At 36.3% G+C, this 21,244-nt stretch overlaps 1 protein-coding gene across 10 annotated transcripts in view; it reads right to left on the bottom strand.

Moving 5' to 3' along the window:
- DTNB (dystrobrevin beta) overlaps window positions 1-21,244 on the bottom strand; it is a 243,996-nt gene that overhangs the window by 108,702 nt on the left and 114,050 nt on the right. For 8 of the 10 annotated variants that reach the window (XM_060026983.1, XM_060026981.1, XM_060026982.2 and 5 more), the window contains exon 9: window positions 13,929-14,053. In XM_060026983.1, the coding sequence (XP_059882966.1) occupies window positions 13,929-14,053 (125 nt within the window). Of the gene's footprint in view, window positions 1-8,760; window positions 9,307-13,928; window positions 14,054-21,244 lie in introns of those variants that run through there. The other 2 variants (XM_060026986.1, XM_060026985.1) reach the window with 2 other exon arrangements.

Raw genomic sequence — 21,244 nt, 5'->3', positions numbered from 1 at the left:
GACTTTGTAAACACAAGATTAGGAAAAGGAAAGGGTATTAGCCTGGACGAGAGTGCGGGAGACCCTTTTACATGCGTGTGTGAACATTTCCCGTGTTGACTTCGGACCCACGGTTTGTGGTCCACAATCTAGCCACTCCAGAGCTTCTGTTGACTCTTGCAAGTGGACACCTGGGTCTCAACTTCCCTGCTGTACGTTTCTTTGGGGGTGCAGCTAAAAAAATGGTGGTCTTGGACATGAGGTAAGAGGGTGACAACTTGGCCTCAGCCATCATCTGTCTTCTGCTGGCATTGGTTGAATCTTATCAAGTTCAGTCTTTGACGTGAAAGACCGAAGGCTCTTCGTGCGCCAGTCAGGTGGCACGGCTGTGCCTCTGAGGTGGGAGAGCCAACTTCAGGACACTGGTCCACAAGAGACCTCCCAGCTCCGCATAATATCAAATGGCAAAAACCTCCCAGAGATCTCCATCTCAGCGCCAAGACCCAGCTCCACTCAACGACCATCAAGCTACAGTGCTGGACACCCCATGCCAAACAACTAGCAAGACAGGAACACAACCCCACCCATTAGCAGAGAGGCTGCCTAAAATCATAATAAGGCCACAGACACCCCAAAACACAGCGCCAGACGTGGACCTGCCCACCAGAAAAACAAGATCCAGCCTCATCCACCAGAAAATAGGCACTAGTCCCTTCCACCAGGAAGCCTACACAACCCACTGAACCAACCTTAGCCACTGGGAACAGACAGCAAACACAATGGGAACTACGAACCTGCAGCCTGCAAAAAGGAGACCCCAAACACAGTAAGTTAAGCAAATGAGAAGACAGAGAAACACACAGTAGATGAAGGAGCAAGGCAAAAACACACCAGACCTAACAAATGAAGAGGAAATAGGCAGTCTACCTGAAAAAGAATTCAGAATAATGATAGTAAAGATGATCCAAAATCTTGGAAATAGAATGGAGAAAATACAAGAAACATTTAACAAGGACCTAGAAGAACTAAAGAGCAAACAAACAGTGGTGAACAACACAATAATTGAAATTAAAACTTCTCTAGAAGGGATCAATAGCAGAATAACTGAGGCAAAAGAACGGATAAGTGACCTGGAAGATAAAATAATGGAAATAACTACTGCAGAGCAGAATAAAGAAAAAGAATGAAAAGAATTGAGAACAGTCTCAGAGATCTCTGGGACAACATTAAACGCACCAACATTCGAATTACAGGGGTCCCAGAAGAAGAAGAGAAAAAGAAAGGGACTGGGAAAATATTTGAAGAGATTATAGTTGAAAACTTCCCTAATATGGGAAAGGAAATAGTTAATCAAGCCCAGGAAGCACAGAGAGTCCCATACAGGATAAATCCAAGGAGAAACACAACAAGACACATATTAATCAAACTAACAAAAATTAAATACAAAGAAAAAATATTAAAAGCAGCAAGGAAAAAACAAGAAATAACATACAAGGGAATCCCCATAAGGTTAACAGCTGATCTTTCAGCAGAAACTCTGCAAGCCAGAAGGGAGTGGCAGGACATATTTGAAGTGATGAAGGAGAAAAGCCTGCAACCAAGATTACTCTACCCAGCAAGGATCTCATTCAGATTTGACAGAGAAACTAAAACCTTTACAGACAAGCAAAAGCTAACAGAATTCATCACCACCAAATCAGCTTTACAACAAATGCTAAAGGAACTTCTCTAGGCAGGAAACACAAGAGAAGGAAAAGACCTACAATAACAAACCTAAAACAATTAAGAAAATGGTAATAGAAACATACCTACCGATAATTACCTTAAATTTAAATGGATTAAATGCTCCAACCAAAAGAAACAGACTGGCTGAATGGATACAAAAACAAGACCCGTATATATGCTGTCTACAAGAGACCCACTTCAGACCTAGGGACACATACAGACTGAAAGTGAGGGGATGGAAAAATATTCCATGCAAATGGAAATCAAAAGAAAGCTGAAGTAGCAATTCTCATATCAGACAAAATCGACTTTAAAACAAAGACTATTACAAGAGACAAAGAAGGACACTACATAATGATCAAGGGATCAATCCAAAGAAGATAAAACAATTGTAAATACTTATGCACCCAACATAGGAGCACCTCAATACATAAGGCAAATACAACAGCCATAAAAGGGGAAATCGACAGAGACAGAATCTTAGTAGGGGACTTTAACACCCCACTTTCACCAATGGACAGATCATCCAAACAGAAAATAAATAAAGAAACACACGCTTTAAATGATACATTAAACAAGATGGACTTAATTGATATTTATAGGACTTTCCATCCAAAAACAGTAGAATACACATTCTTCTCAAGTGCACATGGAACATTCTCCAGGACAGATCATATCTTGGGTCACAAATCAAGCTTTGGTAAATTTAAGAAAACTGAAATCGTATCAAGTATCTTTTCCGACCATAGGCTATGAGACTAGATATCAATTACAGGAAAAAATTGTAAAAAATACAAACACATGCAGTCTAAACAATACACTACTTAATAACCAAGAGATCACTGAAGAAATCAAAGAGGAAATCAAAAAATACCTAGAAACAAATGAAAAGGAAAACACGATGACCCAAAACCTATGGGATGCAGCAAAAGCAGTTCTAAAGGGAAGTTTATAGCCAAACAATCCTACCTTAAGAAACCAGAAACACCTCAACTAAACAACCTAACCTTACACCTAAAGCAATTAGAGAAAGAAAAACAAAAAAACCCCAAAGTTAGCAGAAGGAAAGAAATAATAAAGATAAGATCAGAAATAAATGAAAAATAAATGAAGGAAATGATAGCAAAGATCAATAAAACTAAAAGCTGGTTCTTTGAGAAGATAAACAAAATGGATAAACCATTAGCCAGACTCATCAAGACAAAAAGGGAGAAGACTCAAATCGATAGAATTAGAAAAGAAATAGAAGTAATAACTGACACTGCAGAAATACAAAGGATCACGAGAGATTACTACAAGCAACTATATGCCAATAAAATGGACAACCTGGAAGAAATGGACAAATTCTTAGAAATGCACAACCTTCCAAGACTGAACCAGGAAGAAATAGAAAATATGAACAGACCAATCACAAGCACTGAAATTGCAACTGTGATTAAAAATCTTCCAACAAACAAATGCCCAGGACCAGATGGCTTCACAGGCGAATTCTGTCCAACATTTAGAGAAGCGCTAACACCTATCCTTTTCAAACTCTCCCAAAATATAGCAGAGGGAGGAACACTCCCAAACTCATTCCACCAGGCCACCATCACCCTGATACCAAAACCAGACAAAGATGTCACAAAAAAGAAAACTACAGGCCAATATCACTGAGAGATGCAAAAATCCTCAACAAAATACTAGCAAACAGAATCCAACAGCACATTAAAAGGATCATACACCATGATCAAGTGGGGTTTATCACAGGAATGCAAGGATTCTTCAACATATGCAAATCAATCAATGTGATACACCATATAAACAAACTGAAGGAGAAAAACCATATGATCATCTCAATAGATGCAGAGAAAGCTTTCAACAAAATTCAACACCCATTTATGATAAAAACCCTCCAGAAAGTAGGCATAGAGGGTACTTTCCTCAACATAATAAAGGCCATATATGACAAACCCACAGCCAACATCATCCCCAATGGTGAAAAACTGTAACCATTTGCACTAAGATCAGGAACAAGACAAGGTTGCCCACTCTCACCACTGTTATTCAACATAGTTTTGGCAGTTTTAGCCACAGCAATCAGGGAAGAAAAAGAAATAAAAGGAATCCAAATCGGAAAAGAAGAAGTAAAGTTGTCACTGTTTGCAGATGACATGATACTATACATAGAGAATCCTAAAGATGCTACCAGAAAACTACTAGAGCTAATCAATGAATTTGGTAAAGCAGCAGGATACAAAATTAATACATAGAAATCTCTTGCATTCCTATACACTAATGATGAAAAATCTGAAAGTGAAATTAAGAAAACACTCCCATTTACCACTGCAACAAAAAGAATGAAATGTCTAGGAGTATACCTACCCTTGGAGACAAAAGACCTGTATGCCGAAAATTATAAGACACTGATGAAAGAAATTAAAGATGATACAAATAGATGGAGAGATATACCATGTTCTTGCATTGGAAGAATCAACATTGTGAAAATAACATTACTACCCAAAGCAATCTACAGATTCAATGCAATCCCTATCAAACTACCAGTGGCATTTTTCACAGAACTAGAACAAAAAATTTCACAATTTGTATGGAAACCCAAAAGACCCCAAATAGCCAAAGCAATCTTGAGAACGAAAAATGGAGCTGGAGAAATCAGGCTCCCTGACTTCAGACTATACTACAAAGCTACAGTAATCAAGACAGTATGGTACTGGCACAAAAACAGAAAGATAGATCAATGGAACAGGATAGAAAGCCCAGAGATAAACCCACGCACATATGGTCACCTTATCTTTGATAAAGGATGCAGGAATGTACAGTGGAGAAAGGACAGCCTCTTCAATAAGTGGTGCTGGGAAAACTGAACAGGTACATGTAAAAGTATGAGATTAGATCACTCACTAACACTGTACCCAAAAATAAGATCAAAATGGATTAAAGACCTAAATGTAAGGCCAGAAACTATCAAACTCTTAGAGGAAAACATAGGCAGGACACTCTATGACACAAATCGCAGCGAGATCCTTTTTGACCCACCTCCTAGAGAAATGGAAATAAAAACAAAACTAAACAAATGGGACCTAATGAAACTTAAAAGCTTTTGCACAGCAAAGGAAACCATAAACAAGACCAAAAGACAACCCTCAGAATGGGAGAAAATATTTGCAAATGAAGCAACTGACAAAGGATTAATCTCCAAAATTTATAAGCAGCTCATGCAGCTTAATAACAAAAAAACAAACAACCCAATCCAAAAATGGGCAGAAGATCTAAATAGACATTTCTCCAAAGAAGATATACAGGCTGCCAACAAACACATGAAAGAATGCTCAACATCACTAATCATTAGAGAAATGCAAATCAAAACTACAATGAGATATCATCTCACACCAGTCAGAATGGCCATCATCAAAAAATCTAGAAACAATAAATGCTGGAGAGGGTGTGGAGAAAAGGGAACCCTCTTGCACTGTTGGTGGGAATGTAAATTGATACAGCCACTGTGGAGAACAGTATGGAGGTTCCTTAGAAAACTACAAATAGAACTACCATATGACCCAGCAATCCCACTACTGGGCATATACCCTGAGAAAACCATAATTCAAAAGGAGTCATATACCAAAATGTTCATTGCAGCTCTATTTACAATAGCCTGGAGATGGAAACAACCTAAGTGTCCATCATCGGATGAATGGATAAAGAAGATGTGGCACATATATACAATGGAATATTACTCAGCCATAAAAAGAAACGAAATTGAGCTATTTGTAATGAGGTGGATAGACGTAGAGTCTGTCATACAGAGTGAAGTAAGTCAGAAAGAGAGAGACAAATACCGTATGCTAACACATATATATGGAATTTAAGGGAAAAAAAAAAGATGTCACGAAGAACCTAGGGGTAAGACAGGAATAAAGACACAGACCTACTAGAGAATGGACTTGAGGATATGGGGAGGGGGAAGGGTAAGCTGTGACAAAGCGAGAGAGAGGCATGGACATATATACACTACCAAACGTAAGGTAGATAGCTAGTGGGAAGCAGCCTCATAGCACAGGGAGATCAGCTCGGTGCTTTGTGACCACCTAGAGGTGTGGGATAGGAAGGGTGGGAGGGAGGGAGACGCAAGAGGGAAAAGATATGGCAACATATGTATATATATAACTGACTCATTTTGTTATAAAGCAGAAACTAACACACCACTGTAAAGCAATTATACTCCAATAAAGATGCTAAAAAAAAACAAACACTTCCCTAACGTGGGGAGAGTACCTAGGTCCAAGAAGCACAGAGTCCCAAACATGATGAACCTAAAGAGATCCACACCAAGACATATCAAAAAAAAACTTAAATTCCTAGCTCATATCTGACAACAACAACAAAGGAAAAAATACAGAAATAAGAAATTTATTGACAGAGGTATTTTTATAATCTTGAAGGGAGAATATTAATTTTAAATACGAAATAGAAGCCAGAAACAGAAAGAAAAAAATTAACAAGTTTGACCATTAAACTAAAACTTCAGTAAGAAACTGTATTCTCTACTCTGAGAAAGATCAAGCTTGAAATGGTCACAGATATACACATTGTAGCATGCTCCCTTTTTTTTGAAAATCTGTGAGCAAATAAGCATGCTATGTAAGAAATAACTATAAAGGGTGAGCCTACTTAAAAAGTGTTTAATTAGTGGCCTAGTTCAATCAAGTACATTGGTCATCCAGTCCCTGTTCCCAACTCTCAACCTCCTTGGTAGATGGCATTCATCCAAATCAGGATTACTGATTTTTAGTAAAACAAATAAAAGCAACTTTAAGTGTCTGAAAATAATACCTGCAATGTGTAAGGACACCTGAAGTACAAGAATGTTGTCTATTTTTTGTCCAACCAAAAGAGGGCCCTTCTAAATTAATATAGTGAAACAATGATTAAAACAATCATGATCCTATCTAAATGAAATATTTTGCTGACTTTAGGCATTCAAATGTAGGAGCTACCTTCATCTCTAAGTGCAAAACAGCAATCTTTTTCTTTTTCCTGATCATGATTAAGAAATGTAGTGGCCCACTCCTCACAATTTTCTCATCTATACTTGTAACTTTTTCCTAAGGAAGCCAGCCGAAAACACTGTACTTTATAAAACTGGCTTCTTCACTGTCACTCAAACCTATTTGCATTGTAAGCAAAGTACTGTGTGAATACTGTTTGGACCTTGCATAATACCTGGAAGATCCTTAATAAATATTTGCTGAATGAATGGAAAATTTAAATTTCAGCAAGCATTAAGAATTGCTGTTCACATATTTATATTTCAGTTGTGCTCTATATGCATTTTTGGATGATTAATAGTGAATTCTTAGCTTGTTGTTCATATAGCTAAAACCATTTATGTTCTAATGAGGTGGTTCCATAATCTGATCAGATTCACAAGGAAACTTTTTCAAAAGGTAGATTCCAGGCCACCCCCAGAATAATGATTCAGTTGACCGAGAACGGAAGTAATCTAGTATTCTATACTTTTAAAAGCTTAGTGACCCTGGTATCAGCCAGGTTTGGGAACCACTGGTATGTGAATATATACATTAAAAAAAATCTGTTAAACATAGAACCTCGAAGTTGAATGCAACTTTAAAAGTTGTCTAGTCAATCCAAATAGGATTAATTACTCAAAGTTTCATCAGAATACAAAAGGGAAGCTATCACTGCATTTTCTGAGTGGTCTACTGACTATCTACATGGCTTGGGAATAATTTAGATTAATAAATACCTGAACTATAAAATTTGAGTTCTAGGTTACACCTAGTCTGGAAATATCTAGTAAAGTTGAATACACTTATGGTATACATTACTACAGCTGAACAATATCTGGTTCTCCTCTCCTTCCTAGGTACACGGAAGGTGATCTATTCTTGAAGTTAGTACAGTTGTGAAGGAAATGACACGTGTCACCAAAGCACAGAAGAACTGATGTGAGGTCCCCACATGCTCTCTTCCCCAGCTGCAGTGACCAGTGAGGCCTCGTGTTAAGATGGTAGAGCCAGAAACTTCAACTTCAACTGGTCTACCCGACCGTGGAGCATTGTCCAGTGAGAAATCTCCAGCACGACACTTCGCAAACCACTTTTGACATGTTTGATCAGTCACAGCACCTTCTCCGTACACTTGCACAAATCTTTTTGTGAGTTTCAGTTGTGTTTTTACCTTTCTTGAAATAATAAAGCATAATATGCCAAAAATGTTGTTTTTTTTCTTCCATCTTCAATATTAAAATGGCTACACAAAAATTCACCGACTTTGATAAATCATTTTTTAAAGGCACATTGATATGACAGCTGTCACATACAATCTAACAAAATTGTTTCAAATGAAGTTAAAGACAACTAAGTGCTACTAGAGCCATCTTATGGAGAAAACCAAATGAACCTTTTGGCCCACCCAATATTTATAAAGTAGTAAGCTTACAGAAGACTATGCAGAGCATGACCATTTATATAAAGTTTTAAAATATGTGATTTTAAGATGCATATACATCTAGCAAAAGTATAAAAACATGTACAGAATGATAGATACCAAATAAATGTTAGTGGCTACTCTTTGGGAGAGAGAAACGGTAATGGGATTAGGAAGGACATAGGAAGCCACAACATTATCTACTATGTTTTATTTATTTTTTTAAAAAAAGATCTGAGGGGCTTCCCTGATGGCGCAGTGGTTGAGAGTCCGCCTGCTGATGCAGGGGACACGGGTTCGTGCCCCAGTCCGGGAAGATCCCACATGCCACAGAGTGGCTGGGCCCGTGAGCCATGATCGCTGAGCCTGTGCGTCCGGAGCCTGTGCTCTGCAATGGGAGAGGCCACAACAGTGAGAGGCCCGCGTACCGCAAAAAAAAAAAAAAAAAAAAAAAGATCTGAGGTAAATACAATAAAATGATAAGAGTCAATAAAGAAAAAATGAGGTTTCAATTCTTAGCTCTCAATCCTACACTGAATTCCTTACTAACAGAAACTAGAAATGGGGAGGCCTTTTTAATATACAGAGAAGAAATCTGAGGTCAAGTTCATCCTGAGACAAGGGAAGTGGAAACACAGATGACCATGAATGCTCAGCAATTAAAGATGCCTGGTGCCTCTGAAAGAGAAGTGAGGGGCTGCAATAGAAAGAGGGGGATTAGTTGAAAGTCTGCCTGTGACACAGAACACATCCACCTCCTCCACCGGACTCCCCAGCAGCACACAGTCAGATGACTACTTTTTTTCTGGGCTGGTAAGAAACTAGAGGTTACCTGCTAGTGAAACTGACCAGAAAGTCTTCAAACTCAGGCACACCAGGGAGAGGTGTGGTATGAATTAAAATGGAGAGATTAACTGAAAGTCTACACTGAACTACTGGATTCCCCAACACACTTCTTCTGGTCAAGATGTACATAATCCTTCACCTAACAACTGTATTCTAGTTGTAAAGAAATTCTTACCCAGTTCCATTTGGGGAACATCTGAGGCATTTACTGCAGCATTATATGTGGAGGCAGAGATCTGAAGGCAACCCGGGTGTCCATCCCAGGGAGAATGGATAGGCAAAACATGGTTCACATACCACTTGTGTAAACTTTAAAAAAAGACATAGAAAACAATACCTAGTTTTCAAGAACAGGATTGTTCCTTATTGTAATCAAAGGATATACAATAAGCACATTAGAATGGTTACTCGTGGGGGAAAGGGTGACTAGAGTGGGATGTCACCCTTAAAATCCAGCTTACAATTTATAAGAAACATACTGAAAACCTAAGGACACAGAAAAATTGAAAGAAAAAGGATGGGAAAAGTTATACCGGGTACATACCTAGCAAAAAATCTTAAAAGGTGTGACTAGCAGATAAAATATACTAGAGAACAAATAGAATTATTAGGAATAAAGGAAGTCACAACTTAAGAATAAATTTTTAACTTCCTAGTGAAATATGTATAATTTTGAACAAGTAAGTAAGGCTGTAGAAGATTTGAGTAACATGGTTAACAAATTTGACTTAATTGACATACATTCATTTACTATAAACTCTGTACCCAACAAGCATAGAATAAACGTTTTCAAGTTTACTTGGAACATAATAAAAACTTGATCATATACTAGATAATAAGTATGTCTCAACAAATTTGAAAGAATTGAATAATACAGAACATTTTTCAGACCAAAATGAAATTAAATTAGAAATTAATAACAAAAAGGTAACTAGAAAACCCTCATTTTTTTGGAAATTAAGAAAGTATACTTCTCAAAGAAGAAATAACAGAACTTAGAAAATATTTAGAATTAAACAATAAAAAAATTACATAACAAAACGTGGACATTACTCAGGTAGTGCTTAGAGAAATTTATAGCCTTAAATCCTTAAATTTGGGGGAAAAAACCTGAAATGAGTAAGCTAACCATATCTTTAAATAAGTTAGAAAAAGAGTAGCAAAATAAACCCAAAGAAGATTTAACAAAAGAAATAATAAAGGATGGAAATAAATGAAAATTTTAAAATACAATACATACAATAAAAGAATCGTCAAAACCAAAAGTTGGTCCTCTAAAAGCCTAACACATTGGACAAGCCTATGGCAAGATTTTTCAAGGAAAAAAAAAAAAAAGGAAAAAACTATAAATATGTGAGAGTAGGAATGAAAAAGATGTTAGCACAGATACTATAGATAAATATTATAAACTTTGTACCAATAACTTTGAAAATTAGATGGAATTGACAAATTCCTACATCTATAAAATGTTCCAAAGTGACTCAAAAAGAAATACAAAATGAAAATAGTCTTATACTTTTTTTAAAAGACTTTTTTTTTAAACTATTAATGGAATTAATAGTTAAAAATCTCCCCACAAAGAAGGCTTAAGGCACAGATAGCTTCACTGGTGAGTTTTACCAAAAATACAAGGAGCAAATAATTCCAATCTTAAACAAGCTCTCCCCCAAAAATATAAAAAGAGAGAATTCTCCTCAACCTTTTGAAGACAGCAAACTGGGCAAACTTTGTCCTAAAAACAAAACAAAAAAATCAAGGGAAATTACAGGACAATTTAACTCATAAACATAGAAAAAAGCTAAACAAAATATAAGCAAGTGAAATCTAGCAGTGTATTAAAAGGAGGGTCAAATTATGTTTATTCCAGGAATGTAGGGTTGTTTAAAACACAGTTAATGTAATTCACTCTATTAACAGAATAAAGAAACTCAGGCTATCATCTCAATGCAGAAAGTCTTTGATAAAATTTGACATCATTCATGACAAAAAGAAAGCACTAGCAAACTAGGAATAAAAGGGAACCTCTTTTATCTGATACAGTTTCTACAAAAAACCAACATCAAAAGACATGCTAAAATGAATGCTGAAAGTGTTCTCTTTGGTATTAGTAATAATGCAAGAATGCCTATCAGACCATTGCATTCAATATTGCACTGGAGGCTCTAGCTGGCATAATAAAACCAAAAGAAAAAAACATGAGTATATTTAAAAGCATAAAGAATGGGAGGCAAGACAAAAGGCAATCATTATTTGCAGGTGATATAATGATTTATAGAAAATCCAAAAGAATGTGAGTACAAATTGCTAGAATTATGAACAAGTTACACAAGAAGACTACATAGTGGATTAAAATACAAAAGCAACGTGCGTGTCCAACACCAGCAACAAACTGTTAAGAAACATAATTCATAAAAGATACCATCTTCATGACTGTACACATTTGCCAAAAATCACTGAATTGTACACTTAAAGTGGGAGCATTTTATTGCATGTAAATTATATCTCAAAATAACTGCAGAGAAAAAAGGCACCATTTGCAACAGCAGCAACACATGCGAAGTACAGAAGAATTAATTTAACATGTACAAGACCTTTCTGAGGAAAAATTATAAAGCTTTACTAAATGGCACAAAAGGATATTTAAATAAATGCAAAGACATAACACATTCATGGAATGGAAGACTTAATATTATAAAGATGTCTGTTCTTCCCAATTTGATCTTTAGATTCAATAAATCTCTGATCAAAACTCCAACAAAATTTTATGAGGGACTCAATAAGCTGATTCTCAAATTTATATGAAAGAGCAAAGGGCAAAGAATAGACAAGACACTCCTAAAAAAGATGACTTAATCCCTTACAGTAATTAAGATAGCATGATATTGGCACAGTGATAGAAATTTTGACCAAAGGAACAGAATCAAGAGCCCAGAAACCAGACCGTGCGTATTTGCAAACTTCATTTATGACAATGGTGGCATTGTAGTTAAGTGGGGAAATGATGGATTATCCAAAAAATGGCATTGAGACAAGTTATTATTCAAATGCAGAGAGAGAGAGAAAACTGGATATTCCACATCACACCACACACAAAAATTTGTTCCAGATGAATTAAAGACATATGTAAAAAGGACATCTTCAAAGCTTAAAAAGAGAGAGAAATATCACTACAATGTTGGAGCAGGCAAGGGTTTTGTTTTGTTTTGTTTTAATTCAAATGAAAAACACTAACCAAAAAGGGAAGAGGTTAACAAATTTAACCAAAAAATGGATTACACACAAATAAGTAAAATCTACTATGGAACACAGTGGGAGAAAAGCCTATTTTTTCTCCAGGAAGAAGAAATCAATGGGAAACTGAAGGAAAAACAACCACAAAAACAGTACAGGAAAGTCAGTCCAGTTATAAAGTCAACAGGCACACTTTTGAGCAATCTGTGGTATATAAGAGAGAAGATCCCACTGAACTCTGACGAGAACAACTGCACAGGGATTGTGACACTGGAACTAAACAAAGGGTACACAGAATGACAGCACACTGCTTGACTTTGTAATGAATGGAATTAACTTAAAATGCTGTTATTTGGTTTTCAACTTTTAGATTGAGCCCTTAATAAACCTCAGACGACTTAGTTATGATCATAGGAGAGAACAGAAATATTATCAGCTTTGATAAAAGTAATGGCACAGATGACAGAAGTTAGGAGGCGAAGGGAGAAGCAGACAGAAGGTTAAAACTTCCTTCGTTTACATAGTAGAAGTCAAAAGAAGTTACAAGAAATAGAAGTTTAAAAATTACATTCAAGAGTACAAAGGTAACTGATTTTTAAAATGGTGATATAATTATGAAAAGATGAGGTGGGTTGATATGTAGAGTTATAAATGAGGTTGGTCCCTTACACCACAGAAGGAATTCAATAATGTCCAAAACTGATAGGCCAAGAAATGGTGCTCTGAATATATTATTTAGCGATATGGAGGTATCCATTAGGAGATCTAAAAACCCAAACGAAGCACAATGAACCTGGGGAGGATGTACTGCGTTTTGTTATACGTATTGTTGTATTTTTTCTGTATTACTGAATTTTTAATCTATATGTGTGTATTATTTTAATAAATATAAAAGTTTTGAAAATTATTGAACGAAAGAGAAAGAAAAGATCAAGAACTCTAAGAGCTCATTTAATCAAACTATGTAATTTGAGCTAGGTAAAAGAAAATTGATGTCTACTGCAACAGAAAAACTTCTAAATACCTGAGTAAGACTAATAATCAAAAACCTACCAACTTTATCTAGCAGAGTATACTTAATATCATTATTTAATTCAGAGGGAAGAAATCAGTTTAAAAGCTGAATCTTATCCTTCATTGTTTCTCCTCCTCCTTACTTTTCCTCTTCATTTCTCTAGCTTTTTTGTTCCCCTCCAGCTTTCTTTTCCTTAGCAAGAATATTTAACTGAAAATAAAAATAAAACACTAGTTTTATTTATAGAGTTCAGTCTTGTGGTTCCATAATTTTCTCTCAATACAAAAAGAGCAAATTAGGTTGATTTTCATTTCCATGTGGTCTAAACTAACTTTTAAAATCTCTATGGTCATTAACTGTTGTAAAGAAGAAAAGATCTCTACTGCTGATTTAAGGGAAGAACACAAATAACAAAAGACAATCTTGTTAAACCCAGCACACTAATTACTCTTAACGTATTAAAGGGGACTGCTACATAACTTAGGCTTCAGGGCTCAGGAGCTAGGTTTCCATGCAGATATTTATGGTGATTTAAAGAGCTGAAAGCTTTAAGTATTAAGATCCCCAAAAGTAAAGTAAAAACCAGAAGGGGTGAAATGTTCATGTTAGGTGACATTCGGTTTTGACCCAGAAGAATTCAGCAAGGTTTCCATTTCAGTATAATCCACATCTATCATATACTTACACTATATTTGCAAGGTCAAGTGGTTTCTCTGGTTGTTCAGGAAAAACAGGATGCGGAGGTTCTCTGGTGGGTACACACCCCAAGGATTTACTAATTGCATGGCTCAGCTTCTTTGCAGGGGATTTCTGTGTCAAAGTAGAAAATATGGAAATAAGGAATTGAATTTTCAAAAGAATGAAACAGAATTTTAACTAAGTGACGAGAGCTGTAGAAAATATCTTTGCAAATACAAACTAAGTTGCATTACAGTCACCACTACTGAGCCTTGCAGAAAGGAACCTACGGTTGTTTCAAGGGGTTGTTTCAAGGTCGTTTGTGGCCCTTCGTTTCTGTCCTAACTCCCTCATTTCTACTATGCAGTCACACTATCCAGTTAGTATTAACTTGCCTTTTGAACATCTCTGTGTGCCCTTTGCAGGAACTCCCTCTTTTGATGCTTCTGGGTCATTCTGGTAAGATGTTATAGTTAATTCCCTGATCAGAGTCAGAAATTCTTGCTAGACTAAAATACTAAAAGGTTAAGATAATGCTGAGAGCTCACGGCTCTTGAATGTTAGCAAATTAGCTGACTAACCCACATCCCCCCAAATATTAAGAGAATATTCCCCAAATGAACATGAAACAGAACATTTGGTGTTAAGGGTCTGGCTATGTATACAGATACAAATGAGTGCACTCACATACACAGGCAGCATCAGATCTGTGACTCTAAATTATGATATGCTGAAGGTACAAAAATAAGTCGGCATACTAATACATTTCCTGGGAAGGTGGAACAATACACACTAAATCCAAAGACTAGCAGGCCTAAGGTATAATAGTAAATATGCACAAAAGTAAACAATATGCCACGACTAAGATATGTAGAATATGAAACCCATATTTAAAGGACACTTTTTAAAAAATTAATTAGTTTATTTATTTATTTATATTTTGGCTGCATTGGATCTCCATTGCTGCACGGGCTTTCTCTAGCTGCGGTGAGCGGGGCTACTCTTTGTTGCAGTGTGCAGGCTTCTCACTGCGGTGGCTTCTCTTGTTGCAGAGCACGGGCTCTAGGCATGCGGGCTTCAGCAGTTGTGGCACATGGCTTCAGTAGTTGTGGCTTGCGGGATCTAGAGCGCAGGCTCAGTAGTTGTGGTGCACGGGCTTAGTTGCTCTGCAGCACATGGGATCTTCCTGGACCAGGGCTCGAACCCATGTCCCCTGCATTGGCAGGAGGATGCTTAACCACTGCGCCACCAGAGAAGGCCCCCAATTCCTTTTAAATAATACTGTTATCTGAGATTTTCTTGGCAGGATACTAGTCGCAAAAAAGTTTAAATATTTCATTCTTCTGTCTCTGCAGTGTATTACTGTAGTACTACTTTAATTAGAAAATAGACCTTGTTTGCAGCTGTGTGTCTCATCAGTAGCACATCTCCACTTAACTTTTATATGCTGCCTACATATATTTTAACAGAAAATAAGCCAAAATCTATTTACCTTTAAGACTATATAGGGAAAGTTACTTAATACCTTGTTTCTAACAGACTGAATAATACCATTCTCTTCAGAAGCTTCATATATTGGCTCCAAATCACCTACTACCATCCCCTTCAAAACATTAAACTGTGGGGGAAATCTATATGTAATCTAATCTCCTGAAAATTATATGAAGCTACACAACGCAGAAATTCTGAACTTCCCCACAACTGCTCTCCATCATCCCTTTGCCCAATGACTAGCTGTAACATGACTCTGATTCTTCTTCCTCTGCTCCATCTTCTACACTGCCCCAGACATCATGCAGTCTTCTGCTTAAAATCTTGCAAAGGCTGATAATCATTTATAGACTAAGATCTAAATCCACGCCATCACAGCTCACTTAGGAGCTTTCATCTCCGGCTCCCCACTCTGTCCTCACCTCTCACCCCACATCAGCATAAACATCAGGCTGCTCAGTTAACCCAATGTACCATGTTCTCTTAGATCTCTGTACCTTGGCACGTGCCTTTCTGAGATCTCCCTTTCCCAATCTGTTTCTCTTTAAATTTTCTGCTCATCTCTCAAGGCTGCTTAGTTGCAAGCCTCCCTTCCCCTATGAAGACTTTCCTCACTGCTCCGTAAGTCGGCACCCATCTTTCCAAGCTACCCACTCGCCAAGTACACATTTCCACTGTTGCACTGTTCCAATGCTACGCTGCACTTTTAAATTTACATGCCTATCTCTGTTAGACCAGTGGTCTTGAAGGGTAGGATCTACATTTTACTCAGCTGTGTATTTCCAGAACCTGACCTACACCAGAATATGTTATTTGAATAAATTATTTGCCTAGATGAATTTTCTAGATTGCTTTTTCCTGGCTAAACCACATAAGCTTAATTTTTTTGAGAGTTATGATATGAGTAGGAGACCATCACAGGACACCAGAGAATATCTTAATTCACCTTTACAACTAAACACCACATGTGTAATCCATGTACTCATTTCGTGATTTTTTGCTACATCTGAGAACCACCTGGGCCATTAATTCATGCATTCTATGTGAGATGGATTATAATAGCCATGAAATCACAGGTTTCATGTGTATATTTTACCATAAACATTAAAATAAGACTGTTAAAATAAAAAATGTTTCCCTTTGTATCACCTAATATTCTCTAGCAGCATGCTTGTTGTGCTTTCAAAAATACTGCTCCAAGTCAAGGTTTAAGATTAGATCCCATTTCAAGTCTCAAAAAGAAAGAGAGAAAGGTAACATCAATACATCAAAGCCAACTCCACGTAGAGTACATCAAGAGATGCTTGATATGTATGGGAAGGAGAAAAAGACTGGAAATAAACATATATAGGAATTATCTAAGGGCTAGGATCAAACCAAAAAGAACATTATCCTGAAAATTTAAAGATAATGCATTCAATTAGGCTGTCTAAATTGGTAGATAAATGATTTCCTTAAAAAGACCTCAATGCATGAATTACAATATGGGCCTAAAGTGATTTCATTGTGGAGCTACGTTAGGAAACTAAGATTAACTAAGTGTGTGAGCAAGAGTTCGAAAACCACTGTAAGTGCCGAGACAGGGACATTACCTCTTCTGGCTACTCGGCCCCCAGGACAATGCCCAGGACTTGGCAGTCAGTCACTAAGTATTTACAGAAGTGCAGGGAGTGAGGGAGGAAGAAAAGCAATCCAGGTGTAGGGACTGGTGACTCCACACTTCGTTTAAGCCACTAGGCCAGAGATGTTCTGACAGGTCTTTGTACCTTTCCCCTCACTTGAACCCTCACACTGATATACGGGGACGCCTTAACCTAGAAAATCAGATCTCCTCCAAACCCTCTTAGGCAATGATTTTCAATCTTTGTGCATTTTCAATACCTTCATCCACTTTACCTAATTTCAAAACATTTCCTACCATCTCTTAAAAATATTACAGGTTACATAATTCAAAAAGAGACATGCACCACAATGTTCATTGCAGCACTATTTACAATAGCCAGGACATGGAAGCAACCTAAGTGTCCATCAACAGATGAATGGATAAAGAAGATGTGGCACAGATATACAATGGAATATTACTCAGCCATAAAAAGAAACAAAATTGAGTTATTTGTAGTGAGGTAGATGGACCTAGTCTGTTATACAGAGTGAAGTGAGTCAGAAAGAGAAAAACAAATACCATACGCTAACACATATATATGGAATCTTAAAAAAAAAAAAAAGGTTCTGAAGAACCTAGGGGCAGGACAGAAATAAAGATGCAGACGTAGAAAATGGACTTGAGGACACAGGGAGGGGGAAGGGGAAGCTGGGGCGAAGTAAGAGTAGCATGGACATATATACACTACCAAATGTAAAATAGATAGCTAGTAGGAAGCAGCCGCATAGCACAGGGAAATCAGCTCGGTGCTTTGTGACCACCTAGAGGGGTGGGATTGGGAGGGTGGGAGGCAGACGCAAGAGGGAGGGGATATATGTATACATAGAACTGACTCATTCTGTTATACAGCAGAAACTAACAACATTGTAAAGCAACTCTACTCCAATAAAGATGTTAAAAATAAATAAAGTAAGGTCACCTTGGAAAAAAAATTACAGCTTACATTAAAAAAGAATACTTCAAAAGTATATAAAATGTGGGTGTACAGTCTAAAAAGTGATAAAACAAATACCCATCTACCCACTATTCTGCCTGAGAAATATACCATTATGGTCACTTGGAAGCCTGGCTGTGAGCCCTTATCTAATACAGTCCACTCCCACCATACCCGCACCTCTCCTGGTTATCAGTATCCTGGAGTTTGTACTAATCATTTCCTTGATTTTACTATTTTAGCAATTATGTACTATAAAAAATACATGATTTATTTAATACATGCTTAAAACCTATATAGATTTACATATATATTTTTTCTGCAACTGGCTTCTTTTACTCAAAATTATGTTACAATTCATCCATGTTGATGCATATGTTGATAAAATTCACTCATTTTTTCATGGCTTGATTGTATTTCATTGCTCAGTTACATCGTAATTTATATATTTGGGTTGTTTCCCTTTGTTCCCTCTCAGTCACAATGCTGCTATAAAACTTTCTTGTCCGTGTCTCCTGCTGGCCATGTAAAAGAATTTCCTAAGAGTGGAATTATTGGGTCATAAATTATGACATTCAGTGTTACTAGACACTGCCAATTTGCTTTTACAAAGTGGTTACGCTAATTTCCACTCCCATCAGCTATGTGAGGGACTTCCTGACTCTACATTCTGGCCAACCCTTGTTACAGTCAGACGTTCTAACATTTGCCAATCTGGTGGGTGACAAATGTTATTGGGCTTTTAATTTGCAATTCCCTTATTACTAGAAATATTGAGCATCTTTTCCAATGTTTATGGGCCATTTGTATTTCTTTGTCTGTGAAATGCCTGTTCCTGTCTTTGGCGTAGTGTTTCACTGGGTTTGTCTTTATCTTACTGATTTGTAAGAGTTCTATGTATTTTTGTATTTTAACCGTACAGAAGTTATATCTTACAAACAACTTTCACTTTAAGGTTTTTCACTCTATTGTTTTTAATGAATGGTCATCTTTAAATACACAGTAGTCCCAATTTATTAATCTTTTCTTTCTTATTTTGTGCCTTTTGTATCTTAAGAAATATTCCCCTCCCTGATGTCATAACGATATCCTCCCAGATTGTCTTCATTGTTCCATAGTTTTTATCTTTCATATTTAAGTTTGAATCTACTTAGAACTGATTTCTTTGATAGGTATAAGGAAATAATCCAGTTGTATCCAATATGGATAATCAGTTGCTTCAGGATCACTTAATAAACAATCCATTCTTCTCCTACAAGATAGATATTCTACTTCTATCCCTGTACCAGTATCATGATGATTTAATTGTTACAGTTTCCTCTTATCTTTTCAGGTAGTACCAGTGCCCCAAACTTTCATTCTTCATTAGGAGAGTCTTTGTTATTCTTGACCCTTCACACTTCCAATTAAATTTTACAATCAGTCTGTCCATTTACCACAAAAAAAAAATCCTGTTGGGATTTTGATGGGAACTGATCGAATATATAGACAATTCTCGAGAGAACTGACATCTTCACATGTCAGTTCACACACTGAACATTCCTTTCCGTGAATATGTTCATCCCCTCATGTATTTAGCCTCTTTTTTTTTTTTGGCCACACCACGCAGCTTGCAGGATCTTAGTTCCTCAACCAGGGATCGAACCCGGGTCCTTGGCAATGAAAGTGCGGAGTCCTAACCACTAGATCCCACTAGGGAATTCCCCTAAGCCTTTTTAAATATCTTTCAATAAAGTTACAGATTCTTGTTTATAAAGGATATATGTATCTGTTATTTATTTCTAGTTATAGAAAGATTTTATATTCAGAAACCTTGCTCTCTTATTTTTAAAAATTTTGGTAAAATACACATAACATAAAATTTACCATCTCAACCATTTTTAAGTGTACAGTTAAGTATATTGGCCATTTATATATCATCTCTGGAGAAATGTCTATTCCTTTAAATAATTCCTTTAGACCAATTTTTTAATGGGTTATTTGCTTTTTATTGTTCTTAAGTTATAGGAGTTCTTTATATAATCTGAATATGAGCCCCTTATCAGATATATGATATGCAAATATTTTCTCCCATACCATAGCTTGCCTTTTTACTATGTTGATGTGTCCTTTGATGCACAGGCGTTTTAAATTTTGATGTAGTCCAATTTATCTATTTTTACTTTTATTGCCCATACTCTATTTTAATTCTAATGATTTGGAGATTCTTTCAATCTTTCTACATTAACAGTCATCGGTAAATAATGATAACTTTGTTTCCTTCCAATTAAAATACGTTTTATCTCTTTTCCTTGTTTACTCTGCTGCTTTAGGACCTCCAAGAAAATGTTGAATAGAAGTGGTGATAGCAAGCCTCCTTGTTTTGTTTTCAATCTTAAAATCTTAAGATTTCAATCTCAAAACAAATACTCCTGACATTTCATCAGTAAATATAATGGATACTATGTTTTTATAAATATCCTATATGTATTAGGTTAAGGAAATTCTTCTACCCCTAGACTGCTAAAGTGCAGTGTATGTCTGTGTGGATATGAGGTTTTAATCACTGTTTTACATGTCTTTTGAGATGATTATACAGATTTAATCCATCAACTTATGAATATGGCTAAATTATAATAATCTATCTTTAATTGCTGGAATAAAACCAGTGTGATTATGATCTTTTGTATACACCGCTGAGTTGGGTTTCCTAATACTTTGTTTAGGCTTTTATTTGCCTTCATTAGAATGGCTTGTAATTTTCCTTTCCTGTTGTCCTCGTAAGGTTTTGGTACCAAGGTAGTTCTAGCCTCAAAAATGAAATCAGAATGCTCATTAGTTTTTCTAGAATTTGGGAGATTTTTATAATACTGGAATTTTTTTCTTTGAATGTTTGTTGAAACTTATGTAAAGTCACTAAGGCCTGGTTGTTTCCTTTGTAGAAATATTTTAAGCTACTAGTTCAAATTCTTTAATGATTATACTAATACTTGCAGGTTTTATTCTATCTTAGATCAGTTTTGGAAAGCAAGGTTGTTTTAGGAGTTTGTTCATTTCAACTAATCTTTCAATAACCAATGTACGGTTGTTTTCTTATCTTTTTGTTATTGATTCCTAGCTCAAATGCACTATAATCGACACTAATTCTTTTCTGAGACTTCATTTATGTGGTCAAGTTTTGTATGTTTGAAAAGAATGTGCAACCATTAATTGCTGGATACATTCGAATTTTCTACATTGTGTTTTTTGTCTAATG

The sequence above is a fragment of the Delphinus delphis genome, chromosome 12, assembly GCF_949987515.2.
Source record: "Delphinus delphis chromosome 12, mDelDel1.2, whole genome shotgun sequence".
NCBI lineage: Eukaryota > Metazoa > Chordata > Mammalia > Artiodactyla > Delphinidae > Delphinus > Delphinus delphis.
Note: the sequence above shows the minus strand (reverse complement) of the source record. Positions and strands in the feature narration are given on the sequence as shown.